This window comes from Ischnura elegans, chromosome 1 (genome assembly GCF_921293095.1).
Source record: "Ischnura elegans chromosome 1, ioIscEleg1.1, whole genome shotgun sequence".
Classification (NCBI taxonomy): Eukaryota; Metazoa; Arthropoda; class Insecta; order Odonata; family Coenagrionidae; genus Ischnura; species Ischnura elegans.
In genome coordinates this window covers 75703597-75726890 of record NC_060246.1, presented here as the reverse complement: position 1 = coordinate 75726890, position 23294 = coordinate 75703597, and the positions used below count along the sequence as shown (strand labels likewise).

At 39.8% G+C, this 23294-nt stretch overlaps 1 protein-coding gene across 5 annotated transcripts in view; it reads right to left on the bottom strand.

Moving 5' to 3' along the window:
- LOC124163639 (polypyrimidine tract-binding protein 1) overlaps positions 1–23294 on the bottom strand; it is a 973136-nt gene that overhangs the window by 15591 nt on the left and 934251 nt on the right. For all 5 annotated transcript variants that reach the window (XM_046540700.1, XM_046540691.1, XM_046540704.1 and 2 more), the window contains 7 exons: positions 17403–17438; positions 11564–11733; positions 9197–9304; positions 7629–7662; positions 6103–6195; positions 5347–5563; positions 3415–3492 (listed from right to left, as the gene is read on the bottom strand). In XM_046540700.1, coding sequence (XP_046396656.1) covers positions 3415–3492; positions 5347–5563; positions 6103–6195; positions 7629–7662; positions 9197–9304; positions 11564–11733; positions 17403–17438 — 736 coding nt within the window. The remainder of the gene's footprint in view (positions 1–3414; positions 3493–5346; positions 5564–6102; positions 6196–7628; positions 7663–9196; positions 9305–11563; positions 11734–17402; positions 17439–23294) is intronic.

Here is a 23294-nt window from a genome sequence, read left to right as displayed (position 1 = left end):
ATTGGCAAATAAAGAATTGTTCTTCAATTGTATTTTATTTTTTAACGTTATTACACTTTGTTTAAGATATCTGTCACTAACCAGCCTAATTTGAGATACTCGTTGTTAGAACTAAGCCATCGATATGTAGGATTGGGGTGGTTCAGCACTGACTGAGGTGTTAGACTGTTTAATGACTTATATATTGTTTAACATATTCGTGAAGGAGATGGTAAGGGAGGCATTGGAAGCTTTAGAGTTGAGATTTTATAAGGACTGATTTTTAAGTCCGTTAAGTTTGAGGGTGATCACACATTGATTACCCACGGTATGGTATTTGGAGGAGGCGATCAACAGCTGAGGTCATTTGCACCATAATGAAATGTGTAGGTAAGGAAGGGTGGAGAGAAACCCGGGGTCAGCAATAGCGTTTACAAAGAGAAAAGAGTTGTCAGGAGGATCATTGATTATGAAGGTAAAGCTGTCGCAAAAGTCTTCACATACTTTTTGATGGAATGGGGAGCATATGAACTTGTAGGAAAGAAGAGAATTTGCTGGGGTATACAAAATGTGGATGTCTCCAAGAATGGAAGACAGATAGAGAGATGCTCAATCAATATAAACCAATTACAACCAATAATTTCCACTATTAGCAACAACAGTGGTTATCATCACTTGGACAAGCTATTGTCTCACTACAACCCTTTGACCTATGTCTGAGTACAATCTTATCAGGCTTGGTTGGCCATTCCAGGAGCAATATAAACTTCTCTGGCCAGCCCATCACTCTAAGCCAATCAAACTACGACATCCAATCTACTTTGTCTCAGTAACAACAACCCTATCCTTACACTCAAGAACTGGAATTGATAGAGAAACCTAGGCTGCTATTCTGGATAAGCGTTGCAAAAAATAGCATATGCTATTCTGCGGGTCATTATTGCAACGACCCCGTATTCAGAATGAAGCGTAGTAATAATTTTGTTCGGAATAGCAGCATGCTATTTCTTGCGCGAGCTATTTGGAAGCTCCGCCCCTTCCCGTATGAAAAACTTTCTGAACAGTTTGCGCAACCAATGAGGGAGAAGATATTTTATATATTTTTCTGTATTTTATGGAATATTGACTTGCAATTACAAATAATTGCTTCATTTGCATTTAAAAATTATATTAAACCGTGGATTTATATAATACGCTTTGAAAATCTCATTTAGGAAATCAGCTGATTGTTGTTGTTTTGATAATATCACAATGGCTTCAGACAGGTGGGTTAGGTCATAATTTTACTGTTATAATGATGATTTATCGGGCATAAATATTGAATCATTTACCTATATCCGATCGATCCTTTATCGTGAGATATATGTTATGCGAAATAATCATTGAAAGCTAAATATGTTTGATTTTCTTCGTAATTGTCTTAGGCTTCGAAGTCTGTCTGTTCGTTGCATGTCAAAATAAATATGTACCAACTTTTATTGCTTTGATCGTGACGATATAGCTTTACTGTATGAACTAGAAGCTTTCGTTTCTAATACTAGCTTTATATTATATGACTCCCTAATTTCAGTATTCATTCTCTGTTTAGGAAATGAAGTAGGTGGCAACGTCACCGCTGTGCTTTCATGTAATATGATGGAATAGTATCGATATTTCAGCTGCAGATTTGGAAAAAGCAGAGGGATGTGATGGTGAATTTGAGGATGGATGGAACAACTGTGAAAAAGTGAATCTAACAATAGTGAATCGTGTGGAAAGTGCTGTTGTGTCACTTATTATTGTTTTCGTATCAGCTGATTTTAATATGCTCACTGAAATTTTTGATAGACCCTGAACTGTGCCGATATACTGAAACTTAATTGTGTGAATAACTTACTTGCCTATAGAGGAAACAATTTGTATTGAATTCCACATGATATATATTGCATTAATGATGTACATGGATATTCCATTAAACGTTTGTGGCGAATCATATTTGTTCGGAAACTTTATTGGTGTTCGGAGAAATCCTTTGTTTTCAAGCAAGTAATTCAAGTCGACTGCCCGTGTTATAAGTTTGTAAATTTTAAGTTTTAATTGTAGAAGGTAGCGAATAGTGGGGAAAATAATTTCGACTCGTTGCATGTTTTTGTATATACTGTCCAATTGAGGAAATGAACGGCTGATCAAAGTATATGGTATTATTATGGTAATATATGGTTTTCATTGAAAGCTATAACTGTTATTATATTTGGCGAGTTAGTGTGTTCACACAAGCTTGAAATTTTTCAAGAATCGACCTGATAGCCTACATTGAGGATATTTTTAGTAGCAAGTCGAGTGATGAAATAAAATTATGAGTTGTAAATATGAATAAAACACGGAAAATTTGGGCTAATCGTAGTAATTCTTTGCATTAATTGTTATTGTTTTCGTACTGTCGATGAAGCAAGCTTGAGCTTAATACATTAAGCTCGAATGTTAATTTCTAACCAATTCACTTAACTAGTTAAATATTCATCACTTATGCTACTATTATTTAATTAAAATAAAGCAGATAACATTTTATTTTTGGCTATTATTCCATTTTTCAATGCTTGATTATGTTACTTTAACATCAGAAAAACAATTCGACATCGCAATGCGCACGTTTTCAGGGTTGCAATACCTTATAGCTCGGCATCGAAGACCGCGTAATATTATAGCAAGCCTACCGGTTGCAATTCGCCGTTCAGAATAGTGAATTGCTACGGGCCTATGCTATTCTGAGAATTACGTCTTCCGGTGTAGTAAAAACACGAATTGCAACCGTTCGTAATACCAAATAGCATAGGCGTTGCAATACGCTATATTATAGCAACATCGGTTGCAATATCGGAGAATAGCATAATGCTATTCCATCCAGAATAGCAGCCCTACACTTACACAACTAGCTTCAGAATGCAAACTTCTGTGCCAGCAGCATTTATTTCAGGAGATAGATATCCTAAAATTAGCAATGATCATACTTTATTGCTGGAATATCTCAACATCCTAACAAGAAAATACCCTCAGTTTTCACAGTCAGTTTACAAGCAAAAAATTTACTGGAGAATAAATATGCAACCAGTAGCAAGCTAGATTGCTTATCATTCCAGTAGTAACATGACATAATTAGATGATTTCTATCATTACAAAAAAATAATTATCATTATGAACACAAGGGGGAATAAAGGGTCTCAGATCATCTTCATCCCATAACTAAATAACCTGAATATTATTCATAAGGATTAGTCTCACTACAATGAAAATAATCAGATTAAAAAAATGAGTGGGTATTTCTGCAAGTCTGCACACTTAAAATTATATTCCTAATATTAAGCATTGAATCGTTGAGGGAAAAATCATAAAAGAGCTAAACTAAATGTAATTTATATGTTTGATATATATGTATATTTTTCACACATAGATACTCACAAGAAAAACTTAAATGCTTTCACACGGAAACCGGCCTTGCTGAAAGCCTCCTTTATCTCTTCCTCTGTTACTGATGGTCTGTAAAGAAAAACATAAGTGAACATAAGTTTTTTTTTACTAGATTCAGTAGGAGACATTTACAACGTCTCAATTAAACAATATTAAGATATCATACCAAAAACCATACAACATAACCATACCACACTACAAACACCATATATATTTAAGCACAAACAAATTCTATATAAGGATGATCAAGAGAGCATGAATGCAATAACTAAAAGGATACCAACCAAATAAATGGTAATCTCTTAGAAACAAGTAAGATTAAGGCACTTATTGTAAAATTAATTTCAATCTGGAGTACAAGTCACATGAACAAGAAACTTCCCTTGAGGCAACCATCATCACAGAAATGGAAAAATTACATTGGACTGGTGTAATAATGGCACTAATGAAATTGATATTGATATAGTCGAATTGACACATGATGCCAAATATAAAACTGATTATTTTATAATTTCCTAAGATTCAATTACGTAAACAAAATGAATCTAGCTGTAAATACTTGGAAGATGTCCAAGGAGATATTAAATTCTGAATTCAACACTGAAGGCATCATGCAACTTCTTGAAACACATTCAACATGCAATGTTGTCAATTGATGTCATGTGAGCTTAATGCTGAAGAAAGAATAACATAAAACTGACACTAATTACCCCAGCACAGGTTTATAGCTATTCAACAATCTCCAGATAGTATGTTGAGAAACAAGGAATGTCACTTGTAACAAAGTCACTATCCCAAAAGGAAGGATTGAGCAAGGATAGTGGTACGATAAATATCTTATTAAGGAAGGATCGTGAAAGATTTTGAGGCAAAGAAGAATTCAGACAGGATTTGGCACACAAAGTTTTCATGAGACTGGAAAAGCACTACCGACAGATATTTATTTAGAAAATAACACATATTATGAGAGCTTTAAATTCTATATTGTAGGATATTTTGTTTTAAAAATGTCAGTTCAGTCCAAAAAGTTAAGCAAATGTTGACCATGATGGGAAATTCAAGCCCAATTTAATCCATTTATCTAATGTGGGAAATAACATTACTTTAATTAAGCACATTTTTCTATAACAAAAAAAGGCATTAAGGACAACGATAAAATATTTAGGCTGTTTTACATGGTACACGGAATTGCGCAATCTGACGTACGTGCGAAGGTGCAATCAAAATTGCGTCGTGTAAAGCGGTGAATTGCTAGAACACATGCGAGAATGCGTGGACGCGAGACGGCAAAATAGCCCATGTTCTAATTTCGTTCATGCATTAGCGCAATTCCGCGCCATTTTAGAAATTAATGCAGCTCTAACCTGCGCAATTCCATGTACCGTGTAAAACAGCCTTTTGAAGATGTAAAGACTGATGATTACTTTAGCTATGATGCTAATTTTTATACGAGTGGCATAGTACATACATATACTGATATCCTACGCTATCCTCGGTAGATCTCCACAGTTCTAAAAATCTTGAATCCCTGGCTTCGAATTTACTCTTTTATTCAAGTCATACATTCCAGTCAGAAATAAAAGTCATACTTATGATACATTACATATTAAATTCTTGCTTGCTGCAGTTTCTTGCCTAAATACTAGAATGCTTGCTCACTCAATTTCCCTTTTAAAGTAAAAATATGCACATATATTCAGCCACATCCCATGGATACTTGAGAGACACTCCATTTGCAAAGAGAACTTCACAAGTTAAAAAGTGGTGTTGGATAGTCTTAGGTAGAATACTATCTAAAATCTGTTTGGCACCATAAGAAAATATTGATTACATGCTATTACTTAAGTAGGAGTAGCATTGTTAGGCATAAAATGTATAACTATATTAATTTACTATGGACTAGAATATCATATTGTTACTTACGGAATGTTAGAGAGGTGAAGAACAGGTGAGGGAGGATAAATATTCTGGTAGTTTTTGGAGCCGGGTTTCTTGAAGCGATGGAGTGAAGAGCTAGTGTAGTCCTTTGTAAGCCCAGCGTCAGGCTGACCTTCCTTAGGAAGCTGCACGTTATGGTGCTTGGAGGGAGTGACACGGATCTGCTTCCCAAACACTCTCATCTTGTCCAAATGTGTCATAGCTACAGTTAGCACAAAAGTTGCAATTACTCACCGAACAAATTCTTATTATCACGGCAGAAAAGCATGGCATTCTGAATTATTGACAATTTCTTACTTTCCTGAGCAGAGTAACTCAGTGCCTTTAATTAAAATCCATACTCAGAAAATTTCTTTTCAAGGTCAGTTTGTATTCTTTTGAAATTTAACAACAGAAAGAAGGAATAAATATTTTCACAGTAAAGTTTTCGGTCACAGGGGATGAATCCCAAGAATGGAAACAAAAAAAAGGGGATATAGAATTTAATAAACCTGATTTAACAGTATTTGTTTTTGATAAGTATTCCACCTTGCAATATTAAAAGTTCATCAAAAAGGAAAAATCTTAGTATGCAATAAATTAGACATGATTCATTGACTCATTAATTCCAAGTTTAAATACTCAATTCCAAGCTTAGAAGATCCTTAAAAAAGGTAGATAAACAGGCAAAATATTCCAAGGAACAGATATTTAACCAAAATATTTTTACAAAATGCTTCCATTGAAACCATATGTACTTACCCAAGAAAGCTTGGTGACGCTCAGACATTTGTACCAGGGCACTATCTTTCTTGTTGAAGAGAATCTTCACACGCTGCACATCACCATAGACTCCTGCCAAAGTTACAGGCAAAATTATGTCGTGATCAATCATTATTAAGTAATTTTAACACCAACTCAAAAGAGAAAGACATCCAGAGGCAGACTGATTTAACACGCAGCAATAGAGCAATGGAATTAAATCAGTGATGCTCAACCTATACCATTTTGCTTCCCACAGCCGCCAAAAAGACAACCTTGGACTGTGAAGATTTCGCTCGACTAGTGGCTCTTTTTGCCTCAAGATCTCCATACTTTCCAGAGTATGCTTTCTGGAAAATCACTGGTGCATTCAATCTGTGGATCACTGATTTAACACGAGTAGAGGTTGCTCAGAAAAGCTATTTGAAACCTCCAAAAGCTCTTCCTAGCAACAGACCAAGGCAATACAAATGACTCCTTACTAGCAGCTACGAGTTTGAAATTGAGTGGTTGAAGAATGGTGTGAAAACATGTCATAGGAACAGTGACATCTTTCCTGGGACCACCTTCTATGAGCCAAAAATGTTTTTTTTTCCCCAGAGCAACTAAGCAAGCACTGCCCATAAATGTATAAACGATAGGTTGCAAGATCACAAGAGTAACAAAGCTGTCAAGCAATAAAATAAAAACATGCTAAGACCGAAATATAAATAGCAGAGGAAAATTATTTATCTAAAGCAAATGATTTGGTTTAAATTACAAGAGATTGATAGATGTAAAAAGCAAACAATAGTTGAAGCAAATAGTATAAACGAAACATTAAGATTGAAAATGAAAGACAAATACATGACTGATGCTGGAAACAAGAATCTGAGTTTTTGAGCTTAAACCAATTAGTATCATAATGAAATTGCTAGTCTTCTTACTGACTTCACTCCAAACCTCGGAGATCAGCCCAAGAAATCTCTAACTAACTTCTGTTCAACTAAGTAAGGGATTACATTCATGTAGCAAATGAAAAAGAGAACAAAGTTATCTGTACTTCAATAAGAAAATTTTTTAATAACGACCTGAAAAATTGATGCTGAGAAATAATTGTCCAGAAAATATGTTCCAAAAAGGGCTACGTTTAACATTGAGAGCTATGCCAAAAAGTCATTACAATGTATAGTCAAGATTTCTACAAGCAAATGCATGTGGAAAGAGAACATGAAAACATATTTGTTTTCATGGAAATAATCTATAACAATTATGACATGAATTACAAACTTGACAACAGAGAATTAAGACTTCTAATAAAAAAAACATGCATTGCTATCTAGAATAGAATGGAATGCTTTTGAAAGAATGGGAAAAGATATAGATCATGAACTTAGTATATTTGGTATGATGCAAAATCAATGCTTCCTAACATATTCATGACAACAACATTGCAGGACGCCTTTATACTGTATATACAGAAAGATGAAAAGGTAATAAAAACATACATTTATAAAAAATAATATAAAGAGTTGTGCATAACGTACCAAATAGGGTAAAAAGAGCATCAGGCGTGACCATCTACGAGTGAGAGAAGGCAGAGTCAAGAAGAACAGGGAATCATGGGATTCATTGTAGTTCCAAGTTTTGGAGCCAGAGGGCACACCGGCAGAATCAGTCGAGAAGATGTGGAGAAAAGAAAGATAAAAACATCAAGAAATTACAACAGTAACTACCTCTTCAGTTACATACTATTTCACTTCATTATGCTAAAGAGATTAACATTTTTTTGTATCACAATACAAGAATGTGAAACTGATAAGAGAGAAATTTACAGTTTATTATAAGATAATTAGGGAAAAGGAAGCAGAGAATGGAGCATTTCAAATGCTGGATATGAATAAATTACCTATCAAATATCATCATCTTCATGAAATGTGTATCCATGACAAGTAATTAAATGATCAAAATCAGATATAGTCAACTACCTATTGAGAAAGACCAAACTCTGCAATTGGAAAGAAGGTAGAATATTACAAACCACACAATTTTAGTAGAACTCTGGGTTTCAAAACATTACACAGCATTCAAAAATTCTCCTTGTTAACATTACATTTATAGGCAAACGATGTAGCTCATTGAAAAGCTTAACAGAATAAAGACCCAATGAATCAATAAAGCATCAAAAATAAATAAATTTAACAAAAAACCATAACAACTTGAATATTTTAGCAGAGAAAGAAAGAGTGATAGAGAGAGAGAGATAGAGAGAGAGAAACATTGTTTCACTGAGATATATAGTCGAGATCGAGAAACTTATGGTAAATTTGAGTCTGAAATGTTAAGAAAAATGCATCACAATCTACATTAAAATGTGTTGTCTAGCAAAGGTGAACAGGTTCGTGGAGAGCTGGACTCATGAACAAAATATAACCAAGGAGGAGGTAAAGCAAGCAGGAAGAGAGGCAGTGGGGCATGGGACCAATATTATCATTCATTGGTGTTCCTACTCCATCCACCCTCAACCATACTGATGAAGAGGGTGTGGAGGGATAAAAAAGTTGATTAATACAAATGAGAGGCACAGGAAAATAATACATTACTTTCGTCAGCACAAGTCTTACCAGAAAAGAATTCAAAACCTACATTTTACACATGCACTTAGTATAGGTGAATGAAAAAAACAAACCCTAAAATTAATCTAATAATGGCAGCTGCTGAAAGAATTTCCCTTGCACATTTTGTGTTTTCCCTTGACTGGAAAGAGGGGTAAATACTTATTTATATATTATATATTTACTTGGGGGAGAAGTTTCTCAGAATTTTATTACACAGGTGACCAAATGCTGGTGTGAGCTGAGATTTACGAATTGTGACGATTATGGTAAGCATGGTTACTTTGCAACTTTTATGGTGGTTTAAATGCCCAGCTAAGCGACAACACATTGCAAAAAAAGAAACATGTTTTACTCAGGTGCTAAGTGGGTGTTTAGAGCAAAAGATATATCCCAGTCTGAAAGAACTCAACCTCTAACTACATCAGTCTGGGAAAAGTTAACATGAAAGCAAGTGGTAAAGACCAAACAAACACTAGGGACTGGGAAGCAAGACTCACAGAGTTACTTGAGTTGACGTGAAGATCATTGGGTGAATCATTGTTCATGGGGGTGGGGTCATGATCATCCTCTGCTATTTTTCCAGAGGAAGGCAAGTCTGTCGTTGCCTTTGAGTAAGCAGACATAATGACAGTCAAATATTGCACATTAAATCACCTCTGCATGGGGTATGACAAACAAATGAGTTGACCAGTTAGACGAGAACAAAGGAGGTTTATCCTTATTATTCAGTGTGACTTTCACAACACAGTTTTATCAACACATGACTAAAAACATTACTTATTTTCAAAAGGAAAGAACTAAAGCAAGGGTTAGTCCATCCAATGTTCAACAAAATTTCACTTTATTATTTTTCATTTGAACAACAGTAACGTCTAAAGAACTAGCAGCTCATCATGACTGATTGTCAACAGCAAACAACAAATTGAGCAAACGGGATGATGAAAATAGATTGAGAACAGATAAAAGAGCAACATCACTCATATATTCTGATCATTACTAGTAAAATAAATTTAAGATTTTAATCCATTTAACATAAAATTACGTGGGAGTGAAAAATTGATGGATAAAACAGAAACTGAGTCAATTATGCATAATCAAACAAGGTTCGTTCCCAATTTACACAGAATCAAAAAAAAATACAAATGAATCATGAATATCCATAGGGAAAACATTCAGTCAACATCAAAGGATTCAAGAGAAGACATCTATGGGAAGCCTCTTGAGGCATTTCATAAAACTTAAGAAAAAATAGGGTGCAGAGAGGGGCAAAAGGTCCTTAAAATATACGACAGGCAAAAATTGGGGCATTTCCTAAATGCTTCTCTGATCAATGAATAATTTTTCTTCCCCTCTGTTTCCAAAAGAGAACCCCGAGGCCAACTGAGCTACATTATTTCACCATCAAAATGTATTCAACTCGACGTGAAAACAGCAAAAATATATCATACACTAAATATTAGTCAATAATAGCGACAATCAACAATTCATTGAGCATAAGTAGTCCTTTACTCCTCCAACAAGAACTCAAATTGGAAAAAACAAATTGACTTTCACTTCAATGCCTGGCGATCTAGAGGTTTTAACAAAAGTACAACAAAATGCATATTTTAACTTGAACTTTATTAGATACCAAAATTTTAACCCCATAGCCTAGAGCTAACTCAAGGATGTAAATCAGTTGCATGGCATGACCTTGCTTCAGTCAAAGAGCACTAAAACACAATGAAATTATGCACCATACGATAAGTCAAACAGTGAAGCCATATGAGAGCAATACTAGCGTATGCCACAGCGTGATTAACTTGTCCATAGTGAAAAAATTTCACCCAAAAATAACTCTTGCACTAGGAATTATAACAATCAAGTTATACAGGCATCTTTCCCTCTGATGTAGTGGCATTAAGGGACAAAAAGGTGTACACGGCCACACTTATTAAACCACAAGGCAACATATTCATGCACAGCGCACCATAGTCCCAAGGGTAAAGATCAACATTGAACATCTACTTGCTCATCGACTGTTACTAAAGACTAGTCCGCAGTAAACCACGATGGAATAATCTGCACATGGCAAGAGGCGAAAAAATGTCACAGCAGAAAAAAAAATCATCTAGACATGAATTCCCAGGATTTTGATTCATTTTCAAGGCAAGATGAATAATTCTTCCTCAATGGAATCCTCACCATCTTTTTCATTTGCAGATGACACAGTAAAGTTTCACCACCGTCAGTATTTTCCTAAAGTTTAATATGACAATCTCCAAACAGAGAAATGTTCCATACATTCACTAAAAGCAAGTAAATTTGGTGAATAGAAAGTAATTATTGAATGGTCTTGATGATGAAGCTGGTAAACCCCAATCTAGCAGTGCCTACGCCACTAGTGAATACAAAACCAACATTTCCCCAAATTCAACTCCCAAAATTAAGACTAAATGAATATGGATCATGGGGTAATGCACAGAAAAAAAATAAAGGCAAAGATACTGTTCAACTAATACCATGACCAACATGAAGGATAATAACAATATCTCTCCTTTCAGCACATCCAACTTTGTGAGTGAGGAAGGCATCTGTGATTAATTCTTTGAAATCGTTCTCCTATCCTCATAGGTGATAGGGGTGGAAAAGTAGCAGCGACTAGACACAATCAAGATCTTTCACCCACCCCCTTCAGTTTTATCAACAATCACCCTTTGAAACTGGGCTAAACAAATTGGGACAAATAGAGGATTAACTACAAAGGTCAACCTCCCAAAGTCAACCAAAGGCCTGAGAGCAATGTGATGCATTGAATGCATCCAACATTTTTGACCAGATGGGACTGGAACCTTCTCGAGGTTCCACAGACCCACAACACGTACCTCTTCATTGAGGTTTGAGACAAGCAGGACGCAACCAAACTGCATGGGCGGTGTCGAGAGGCGCATTCCTCCAGCGGCCGCAGCGCCCAGGGCAGCAGATGATGCGGCTGCGGCGGCTGCAGCTGCTGCTGAGGCCCCACCGCTCAGCGGGAAACCGGCTAGAGGCATGCCTGGCAGGAGAGAAGAAAAGAAAATATGGTTAGACAATCCAAAGTTCAGTGAACAGAATGCACAAATAGATGATCAAAAGAATTCAAGTATATCCAATCCAATGAATCTATCACTAAATGCTAGACATTTAACTGACCTGATAAGATACATTCAAACCAGACCCTATTTTATATTATGCTTAAGTTATCTCTGTTAGGTACTAATTGATTCATGCGTTATTTGCCTTCTTTCACACATGACATGGCTTCTGACTTGAATTAACTACACATATAGAGATAAAATAGGAAAAATAAACCGATCTACACATAATGACTCCCTCACGGATATGGAAAAGATCTCAGGAAGCACTAGACATGGACAATGAAGAAGGATCATTAAGATGGATGGAGAGGAGGAGTGAGGAATGCAAGACACTGGGTATCAGAGGAAAGAACTTGAGGAGAGAGATTGGAGGGGAAGGGTGGGAATGGATACTGAGTGGAGAGGGAATGCAAAAGATGATAATATTTCTCCAGCGAGGTAGGGGATAAAAGGAAAGAGGAACTATGGTTACAGTAACAGGACTTGATTCAGGGATTAAGAATGAGATCATGTATGAAGATAGGTAACAACGGAGTTGGTAAGAAATTTCTGGTTCCACCAAAAATGCCCACCACTGTAAATCACTCCAGATTGTGGTTACTACTATTTAAATGCTCAACCAGTTCAGGTCAATTTACATGATACGGTTGGAGAATCGGTGCGGCAGGCTATCTTTCTTCCACAATTGGACTTCTCACTTCAATTCCCAGTGAGGTTTAATGTACTTTCTATCCAAAATTCCTATTTTCTTCCTCCCACTACCCGCAAACCAAACATTCTTCTCAATAATGCAGCTTTTAACATTACCCCCCCACTTGATATTCGCTACCTCCACACCCTTTTTCTCCTATGTTAATTCTTCATGTTTCTCCTCTCCACGCCTTCTAACACTTAAGACATTCCTGCTACTCTCTTTGGCAGAAAAATTCTACTTCCATCAAAAGTGTCGAGTACCAAACTTCACTTCCGACTATAAAAAATTCACTTTGAAAAATTTCCGGTGAACACGAATTTTAACTCAGGAAAATCTTATCACAAGACGAGGGTCGTGTTATACACCGGGTCTGATCAAACAGTGCAAGTTTTCAAACTCCCCTGCTGGAGAAAAAATCGGTCGATTCGGCTTTAATTTGGGAAAATTAATGCTGGACGAAGATGTGCACACTTTGTAAATTTTCACAGTTTTTCTATTTGGCACGAACCATATAGACGCGTCATTCTCGAGTATAAAGCAATTACTCGAGAATGACGACTTCGAGTCGAAACGCGTCGGTCCAAATAAAAAAAATCTGTGAAAATTTATTAAGTTTGTATACCTTCATTCTTGCCTGCTGGACTACAAAATCTGCGATCGCGTATGCTTGGGAAAGCTGAAAAACTGCTGCACCTCTATCTCCGCTTTACGCAGAGACTGTATGAAACAGCAAGGGTAGCGCTGTTCGAAAATAATAATAATTTAGGCGGAAAACTGAGAATAGCCCAAAATCTATATTTCAACAGGAAACACTGGGGTCGTCTTGTACGCCAGAATATACGGCACATACATTTAATATTCACCGGACGGGATGCGGATGGAAGCTAAGAAGCTGGCCACGACGAATGCTCTCACAAGGAAGGGAAACCATCCGGTTGACAGGGTAACGGACGCGAGAGGGAAAAAAGGTTGGGCGAGGGAAGCGGACATATTTGTGACAAGGGTCCGCGGGCGCTCGTCCCGGACACTTAAATCCGTTTCCAGGATAAAAAAATTGGAATTGGCGAAGCGCAAGGGGGGGGGGGGGGGTCGCGAAAGAATTTTTTTGGCGCGGATGAGCGAGGATGATGTCATGAGTGGCTGGCTGGGGAAGAGACAGGTTGACAGGAGGGGTTTAAGAGGAAGGGCCTAAGTGCGAAGGGGGGATTAGAGGAACGCGGGACGGCAGGCGGACAGCAAAGGGGTGAGCAGGATGACGGGGGATCCCGCGGAGGAATGTCGGGCGTGCGGGGCAAGTGAGCAATGCAAAGGCGCCCTCGGGGAGCCATTCACCGGGTGCGACTAAGTTTTCGGACTCTTCGCACATCTTCGTGATTCCAAGCATACTTACAGTTTTATCATATTTTATTCACCATGTACAACTAATTTTTCGGCTCCTTAATTTACGTAATTCCAAGCATATTTAGCTTTGGTTTCGTACTTGCCTTGGACACGATTTCAGATATTTTCCACGCTTTGGAGAGGTATTCAGACCTTACTATCAAATTTAAAACCTGCGAACTTGCAAAACAAGGCAAAAATCAAGGAGCCTCCCCAATAGTGAACGTGATCAGCGGCGCAGCAAGTTTGGAGGATAACCCCTCTGCCCCCAGAACTCAGAGAAATTTTAAAATTTAATCCATTTTACGTAATTGAATAAATATTACTTATAGAATAGAATAAGGATTAATAAAATATCCTCCAGAAAGCCGTAAAGCTCACCATTTTAAACCATTTATCTTAAAAATGTTCTGGGGGAGGGCACCCGCACCTCCCGTATTCCATACCCCCAGTATCAGTTGCTCCTAAAACCAACCCTTGCCTTAATTTCCAGCTGCGTATCTGAATGTGATGACCACTTACAAATGCCTACTAATAGTTTTCTCTATGAACCTTTTAACACGTCTCCTTCACAACACATCGGCAAAACTTAATCGAACTGAAACTTTAAATATAACCTAATGTAATCCAAATGCTACAGGCAACCTAACCCAAGTTTGGCGATTGAGATGGGTTTCTACTCCAAATGGCCATGCTTGCCCTGCGACGACGGATCTTGCCACTACGCCGATTGACCCAAAACTGAATGTCACAACATGTGATCGCTCCAACGTGTTATTATCTTATTATTCTCGAAGACGATTCGTTTCCCAGGATACACCTACCGGGGTGATGGTTTCCTTCAACAACCTCCGATCAAAATTCGCTCGCACACATGCTGTTCTTCTTCAAGAGGAAAAAAGACCTGCCACCTCCATTTAAAAGGCAGTGGAGACAGTCCTAAATTCTCGATTAAAAATGCTCTTGAATCAATGTCGTCCTAAGCTTCTTCCGTCCTCTGCATCCCTTCGAAGTCCAAATAAATCCTCTTTCCTTCTCCTGACGGGAACTACGAACAACCCCCTCATATCTCCATCTTCATGCCTTTCCCTTAGAAGCACACACCATCCATTTACTAATGCCAACATCTCCAAATTTCCACAATGATTACAATTCCGTCCTCAAAATATAGCAATAAAGAATGGGGATCTGTGGGCAAGAAGACTGGCAACGGGTAACGGAATTGCTGCAGACCTTACTAGACTAGGCTTCAACCAATTGTTGGGCCAATTCCTTCATATCAGTCATCGTAAATGAAGAATGATGAAATCGCAGTTAGTGCATAACAAAGAAGTAGCTATTGTTATTATTTTGATCCTAAAGGGCTACAATGTAACAGACGACAAGTAAAATAACTTGTTTTACTAGGTAGCATTAATGAAGTACATATTTATAGAACAGAGAAATTCTATAAAACTATCAGAGGTTCAAGAGCTAGTGCTATCATGCAGTATTTTATTAATATAATACCTGTACTGAAGAGTAAGAAATATCTATCAGATATGCAAGAACCATAATTATCATATGAAAAGGCCCTTTAAAGGATGAATTTGAGAAGCATTTTCCTTAGAAACTAGAGAAATTCTGAAAAAAATATCAAGGCTAAATGCATAAATTCCTCTATCTCATAGAAATTGAAAAGGAGCCAAAAAGATATATGTCTATTCCTAGCATAAGCATACTAATACTAGCGGACAAGCCATGATGGGATATTGCGAGGAGAGTGAACGTAGAAATACAAACACGTAAAAAAAACCTCGATCGCATCAATCACTCCTATCTTCATTCTGAAAGTTATTCGCGAGCCGAACCGCTCACGCCAAATATCTGTGACGAGTACATCATTCCATTAACATTTATCGCCCGCGAGATGCGTTAACATGATTTTTTTCCATCTCCGAAACGCGCCAAAGCGCTCGATCAGCGCGACACAGCTGCCATCCGAAGCCAACGCACTGGGGGAAATTAAAACGAGGGCGACAGGCACTATCGCTAATCCCAAGCTAATTTCCCCGTTCCAGCGAAGGACCGCGGAGAGGGAGGAAAGGGTTGGAGGAGAAGGAAAGGTGGGAGGGGGGTGTTGGAAGTCATGAAAAATATCCAGACAACCATAACTCAGAGTAAATAATACGGACACTTCTCATTCTCGTACAATATTCATGAACAACCAGGTATTTATAATAAATGATGGCATAGTCTGTGAAGGACTGCCTCTTCGTGAGAGGTAGCGTTGCGAGTATCATTCTTTTCTCTACGGAAAGTAATTTTGTGATTAACGTATCTGCTAAACAAAAAAAGCTAAAATTAAAGAATTCATTAATAAATACAATCATTTCGGGCAGGAGAAAATAGTTGGTAAAATATCCCTCAATATTTCCAACTCCCTCCCCCGGGTATTTTCCGTCCTGCATCACTAAGGGAAGGGATAGGAGAAAACCCCCCAGATATCATTACGGCGGAGGTGGAGAGAGAGAGAGAGGGGGGGGGGGAGTTTTGAGGGATTGCAGAAGAGGGCAGAGGAGGAGCTGGTCCCGTGGGAGATGGGATACAGAGTGAACGAGGGAGAGGTGAGCAAGTTTGGCCGGGGATCGGTGCGGGGGTGGCCGGGTGGAGAGATGACTGAGGTGGCGCGCGAGGCCTGCACGAGCACTCAGTGAGGGCCTTTCAGAAAGGGCGGGTGTCGCTTTTGAATGGGGAGGGGGTAGGGTGGATGGGGTGTCGCGGCCGGGAAACACACCGACTGGGGCGCGACGACGGAGGAGCAGGAGCAATGGCGGACGCGACAGAGCCATCAGCAGATTGAATCAGATACCTGCGTGGCCCACGCCGAAGCATCCCCAGACGAGCCATCCTCGGCGACTGGGGCTAAACAAGTTGGGAGAACACCGACGGCATCACATCGACCGTTTAAGGCATTGCGTAATCACAATATCTTTGCTCCTAACTAACGTTCACCCTGACGGTGATACACCCTTAATGTGAGGCACTGGGGTCGGTACGATGCGAAATAAAATGTGAAGTGAAAAAGTAATTCTCCTATTTAATGTTAAGTCATGAGACATCCACGAAGTCAAGCCTGAATTGATTAATTACGATGGCACCCGCGTATCTCCAGCCTCCCATTGAAGTTCTCCCTTCAGGTCGTCATACAGCCCACTCTTCCTTCTACCTTTACTGCAGTGTTTGTCTTCATCCAGCGTAGGTTACGTCCGGGTTATGAAAATATAACGTTTGCCGAGCTGTGCTAGCCTATCTTAACATTTAGCCTCCTTTCCTTCAATCTTAATCACTCCATCCTTGCTCAGTAAAAATATTTCTTCACCAATCTCGCAGCGCCGTCATAGAAAACAGCCAACGCGTCCAACTGAATTCTGACTCTGTACACCGTCACTAACTGAACATAGGAATGCATGCATAATTAAAGTATTTATTTAATGCTAACACACAGAGCTCCCTTGCAGTTGTTTACTGTACCTGGGGATGAAGCGGTGCCTCGAAACGGGTCGTAGACTGAAATAAACGTGTGGAAAATTACTTGAGTATTTATTCTTTTAACTCTCCATTTAGAAAAGTCAGGAAAGAAAGCTAGGGGAGGGATTGAATCCGAGTGTGCAGAAATACAACCGCGGTTTACCCTTTCCTAAGGTTGAAGAACAATTTTTAATTTTTTTTTTTAACGAGTACGCGACTCTGATTAAGGCAAAAATCTTTCCGATCAACGAATTTGGCAGAGTCGGAAATTTAGACGCAAACACTCTTTTCCGACAGTAAGTTCACCGCGAATCATCAAGAGAGCGTGATTGTATATTGTATTCACTTATTGCGATTACCTCACGTTTCAGATTTTACCAGTTCAATGCCAATGATCGGAAATACCTATGGTTACTAGCCATGAAGGAAAATTTGCTCAATGTCAATTTCTTTGCACATCAATCCATTTGAACGAGCGCAAAAAGTAGAGAAATACATGAATACTTTGAAGTGGTAAACAGAAATAAACCTCCATAAAAGACGTTGTATTAACTTTTGGCATCAGTTATTAATACATAAATTTACACAAATCCTTTTGTTATTTCAAAGACTGTAGTACAAGGGAGGTTAATAACAAAGTTATAAGTGATGTTAGTGAAGAGAGCATAATTCATCAATGACTCCCCAGTTGGGAAGATCACTTGATATAGGACTAGTAGCTCTAGGATAATTCAATGCACTACCACTCAGATTGGGGCTATTTCATTTATTTAATACACTATTCATGCAGTCGAAAGTAAGAAGAGGAATGAATTCATAGGATTAAGAGAAAGTAAGCACAACCCTAAAAATTTAATGGCCTACAACGCATGCATTCACCACCACACGCAAGATTTTAATTGTTATAGAAAGAGGTTATTACATCAAGAAACAAGTTTTAGTACGCATAGAAAAAGTCATCATAAAATAGGAAATATCAAAGAGGATACAACAATTGGAAATAAAAATCACCTCATTAGAAAATTGATAGAAAAGATGAGAATCAGGCAAACACCGAAGAAGAGTCACCGAAGCAAAGGCACAATATCTTACTGCAGATTCAACACAAAACTACGCTGAGACAACATATGAGTATACTTGCTCACAAAAATCGATGGAAAAAACACAAGATGAAGGAATGAGACGCTGAAGCGAGAAAATACGTTGGAGATGAGCGGGTGAAGAGAAGTTTACCAAATCCTTCCCTGAGGGGCAAGTCGGATGAAATTTCGGCGTGTAACGGTGGGAGGATAAAGCGATGAAGTTACGCCCCGGGAATCAGGACAGTTGATAATACGCGCAAAGAGAATGGGGGAGACTTGACGATTCATCATTCTACGATGGACAGACCAAAGCCTGAAAACATCGACCCAAAGATGAGAACGCCCCAGGGCGAAAGGGACCCGCGAGTGGGTGCTGAAAATATCATGACTTAAAGTTTCCTACACATGACTTGAAGTAAGAAAGACCCTCGAGCCACAAATGCGCATTCATTGACGTGAACTTTGGTCCTAATCAGCGTATCTTCGGGGTCTTCCACCAAGACACCACGTAGTTTTAATTATTATTAAATTTTTCTATAGATTATATGGTATACACTGAGCATCTTGCTTATTAACCCAATCCGACTCTTCTCCAAAAATTAGACTTCTCTCTTTAATTCGCAATAGGACCTCATCTGAATCAATCTATCTATAAAGCCTCTTTTTACCTATCCATCACTTATCTAACATTCTTACCTCCGGCAAGAATATTAACATCAGAGCCAAACCCTGCGTCTCCTACACATCTCATACAGAGGTTGACAATAACACAAAAATTCAATTTAAAACCAACTGATATGAATATAACAAAAATATAAGCCAGGATAAATCGTGGACGAAACGTTTAAAACCGAGTCGGAACAAAGGTGAGAATTTTAGAAGCTGAGACGTCGCATTCTAAAGAAAATTCCGTGGAAGCCCCCCTTTCAAGGACCCCTGAAAGGCACCCCTCGGCCAACGATACGAAGCGAGGCAAGATCGCGAATGACGGCGGTATTGTCACAACACCCGAAACGGATTTGGGCAGGGAGGCGGGGGCGTGCATGAGAACAGTGCGGCCGTCCAGAGGCAATGACGAGGGTGAGGACGGAAGCAGGGGTCAAGCGGTTTGTGAATCGGACCCCCCGTCGCCGAGAGGAACTTGTTTGGCGACAATTTAGCTCGGCTTTGGCGATGAATCCGGAAGGGACGAGGAGACCGCTGACAAAAGACCTGTCGTCTTGGAGGATCGGACCCTCCCGACCGCCGGGAAGAGAGACGGGAGACGAGAGCAGAAGTTTGGCCGAGGATAAACGCTCGCCGACGGCCCGTATCGGAGAATCGCGCCAAGACTGAAGTGCATTTCTATGTAAAGACGTCCGCACGGCGGCTGACGGGTAAGGGGTCGAAAACTTCGGGAACGTCACCTCCGGGCGGCTTGACGACGCCGGCGAGAAATTAACGGAGCGGATCCTGAGGACCCGAGGAGTCGCTGAAGAGACGACATTGACTGTCCCTCTGAACCAAAACTATCGGTCTTGGACCCTTCTCCACACAAATAGCAGTGTGTGGACAAGTACAATCAGCGGTAATCTAACGGTTGAGGAGGATATATGAAAGGCCGATTCATGATAACAATTTCTCGTGCACTTTTGGAGGGAGGTATCTTTAGAAAAGAGTTTATTCTTCGGCTAGGAATAAGAAGTATTTCCAGTCCAGAAGAAGTACAATCAGTGGTAATCTAACGGGTGAGGAGGACACATGGAAGGCCGATTCATGATAACAATTTCTCGTGCACTTTTTGAGGGAGGTATCTTTAGAGAAGAGTTTATTCTTCGGCTAGGAATAAGAAGTATTTCCACCTGGAGCATGGATCCGACTTTTTTTACCCTATTTCGCTGACTCAGACTTCTGCCGGCAAGACTCGTAAGACGAGGACGTCAAAAATCGAAATACAAAATGGAACGGGGTGAAAAATGAACATGGCCAAAAGAGAGGAGCACAAAATAAACCGTGATGCAAAGGATAAAAACAAGAATAATCTAATGAAATAATTAAAATGAGATTGAAGGTGGGAGAGAATGAAAAGACCGTTCACAACACAGACAGGGGAGGAAAGGGGTGCGGGGAGAGACAGAACATTTTGGGATCGATAAATCAATCCAAAAATTAACTTTGAACAGACGAAAAAGAGATACTAATCAATGGCGCGAGAAAATAAAGAGGATTTGCGTCGAGGATATTGTGAAAACGTGGCTTAATCCCTCCTAAATGGAATGTCGAGGACGGCGGGAGGGGGGAGACTTGTATCCTCGGGTAGTGGGAGGACGAATACGATGACGGCCTTGGGAGTGGGGTGGGGAGGAGAGGGGGGTGAGGTGGTTAGTTGGCCAAGTGGCGGAGAAGGCAGTTCGATGGAGGGTTGGGGGGGAGGGCAAGGGTCTAAAGGGAGTTGTGGGTCAAAAAGCCAAGGGGTAAGGAGGGGTTTGAATGTGGAGAGGCGAGGGCTTGACACGGCAGGGACAGGCATGGTGCGAGGGACAGAGGGGCCGGACGACTTCGGCACTAAAAGGGTTGAGGCTTGGTTGAGGGCGGGCAATACGCCTGCACGAGTTGGATCTTCACCCAAGTTTTCGAGGCGAAACATCCATAAACGAGCCTTCGCCTTAGTCTCCCATAGGCCATTTACAATAGGCCCCTACTCGCAGGAGCGTGATAATTTTTTTCTCCTTTGGGAGGGTTCGACCATCAACGTCAACTTCTCTATCTTTCACAACATTATCATTATGGCTAATCTACCTGTCAAAGTACGGGACATTTCACGCATCACCTCGACCTGCCCTTCCGAAATCTAATTTGCTTCTGCATTTTTTTATTACGGCTACAACTATTCGTTCTAATCAAATATCTTTATTCTTTATTTATATATTCTTTCCTCTCTTTTCTCGTTTCTTTTCTTTTTTAATCATTCCTCATCTAAAACATGTACCTATCAGCACACCCTCTCAAATTAGTACACGCTTCACCCATAAGTTCTGAATAGTCTTTACCAAAGAGAGAAAAATATCCAGGCAACCCCATACCTTAAGCCGTGTCAATATTTTACATCCATGTTTTCGCCTACCTTCCCTAGCGCACCCACTAGAACTTGTAATATCAAGGCTTGCTGACAAATCTTTTCTGACCTGAGGGTAACCACCTTTTTAATTAGCACGAATCCAACACCCAACCATATTCATAAAGTCAATAAGGACATCCATACTACCATTACCAAATTCAATTTACGTCTACCTAGATGATCAATAAAACAAGCACATATCAATTACAATCCAGTTTCTTAAAAGCTATCCGTACAATATTTCCTTTCATCAAACTCCAGATTTCCCAACAAAAAGATTCCTGCACTGTACGTACTTGTCATCACTATTGATATTACAGGTAATCGCCAATAATAAGGTAGTTTTTTTTATGGTAAAAGATCCACAAATTCCAAAATTAACCATTCCTGTCCCCATACCCCTGTTGCGTACTTATTTCTCCAGCCCAGGATGAGGCCCCATTATTTCACTGCGCACACCTGCGCGAGAAGAAGAGAGAAAGATGCGGCTCGTGAACAACGCACCTACTCCGGGGACACATCGATATCCCCCCAACCGCGACGACTTCTCCCACACACTCTGGGAGGGGCAAGAGGATGAACCACCGCCCGGCATTGATGACTCGGCGCCGGTGGGAGTGGGATGGGGAAGGAAGGGAAAGATGGCAGTCAAGAGTGGGAGGAGATGGAGCAGTTGGCTCAAACTTTCCAATCAACACCTGCCACCACCTCCAAAACCCGCAACACATCTCTGGAAGCGTTCGGGAGGGAAGGGCGGGAGGGGCGGGTCGGTTGGTTTACCGGGAGGGATTAAGGGGGGTCGTCACGTGGGGATCAATGGGCAAGTGTGATCCCTGAAGGGGATTTAGGCAGGGCGGGCCGGGGGGGGGGGGGTGAGAGTGGACATGTCGCGGGGTGATAGGTTTCGGTGGGGGGGGCGTAAAGGGGGTTAGATAGAGGAGGGGGTGTTCAAGAGTGGGGAGGTGGTCGGAGATCAAAACGTTGTGGAGACGAGGGAGGGGCGGGATGGTGAAAGTCGTGTTGACGCACCGGTGTGTTTTAAAGGTGGACACGTAGGACGCACTCTGGGGATCGAAGCCCGGAGGGACGCCGGGTTATAAGGGGAGTGGTCAACGGATGGCCTCCGATCGAATCTCCCCTTTAGTACTGGAGAGCAACGACGGCGAGAGAGTCTATATTCGGGTCACCGGCCTCACTCGGGTGGCGAATTCGACAGAACCCGACGACGCCTTTGATGTGACGTCGCCATCGGACTATCAACTTCTGGCTTGCTTGCTGGAAAACGAAATAGAATTTTGTCCCTCTTCAATCAAATTATTGAGACGACCTTTTTCGAAACACATCCATTTGCGTGTCAGAATAAGTCTTCTAAAATTGGATTTAAAAGTAAAATCGCTACATATATTCCACAATTTCATTACCAAGGTTCTTCTAATTGCCGGTTTTGGTAAAAGCAGGAATACCCTCTATTCAAATAGCTTATTTAGCAAAAACATGCCATGGCCATAGACTTGATTTCTATTCCCTATTAGAAAATATATATTGACTGAGGAATATTACTTATGGCCGAATTTAAAAAATCATGACTATCTAACTAGAATAAAAATTTGCGTTTTCTTCCTAAAAGACATGCATTAATCGCATCGAAAACAGTCCTATATCCCTCTAAATTATATCAATCCTTTTTTTTCCTTAACCTGGCATTCTTCCATATTC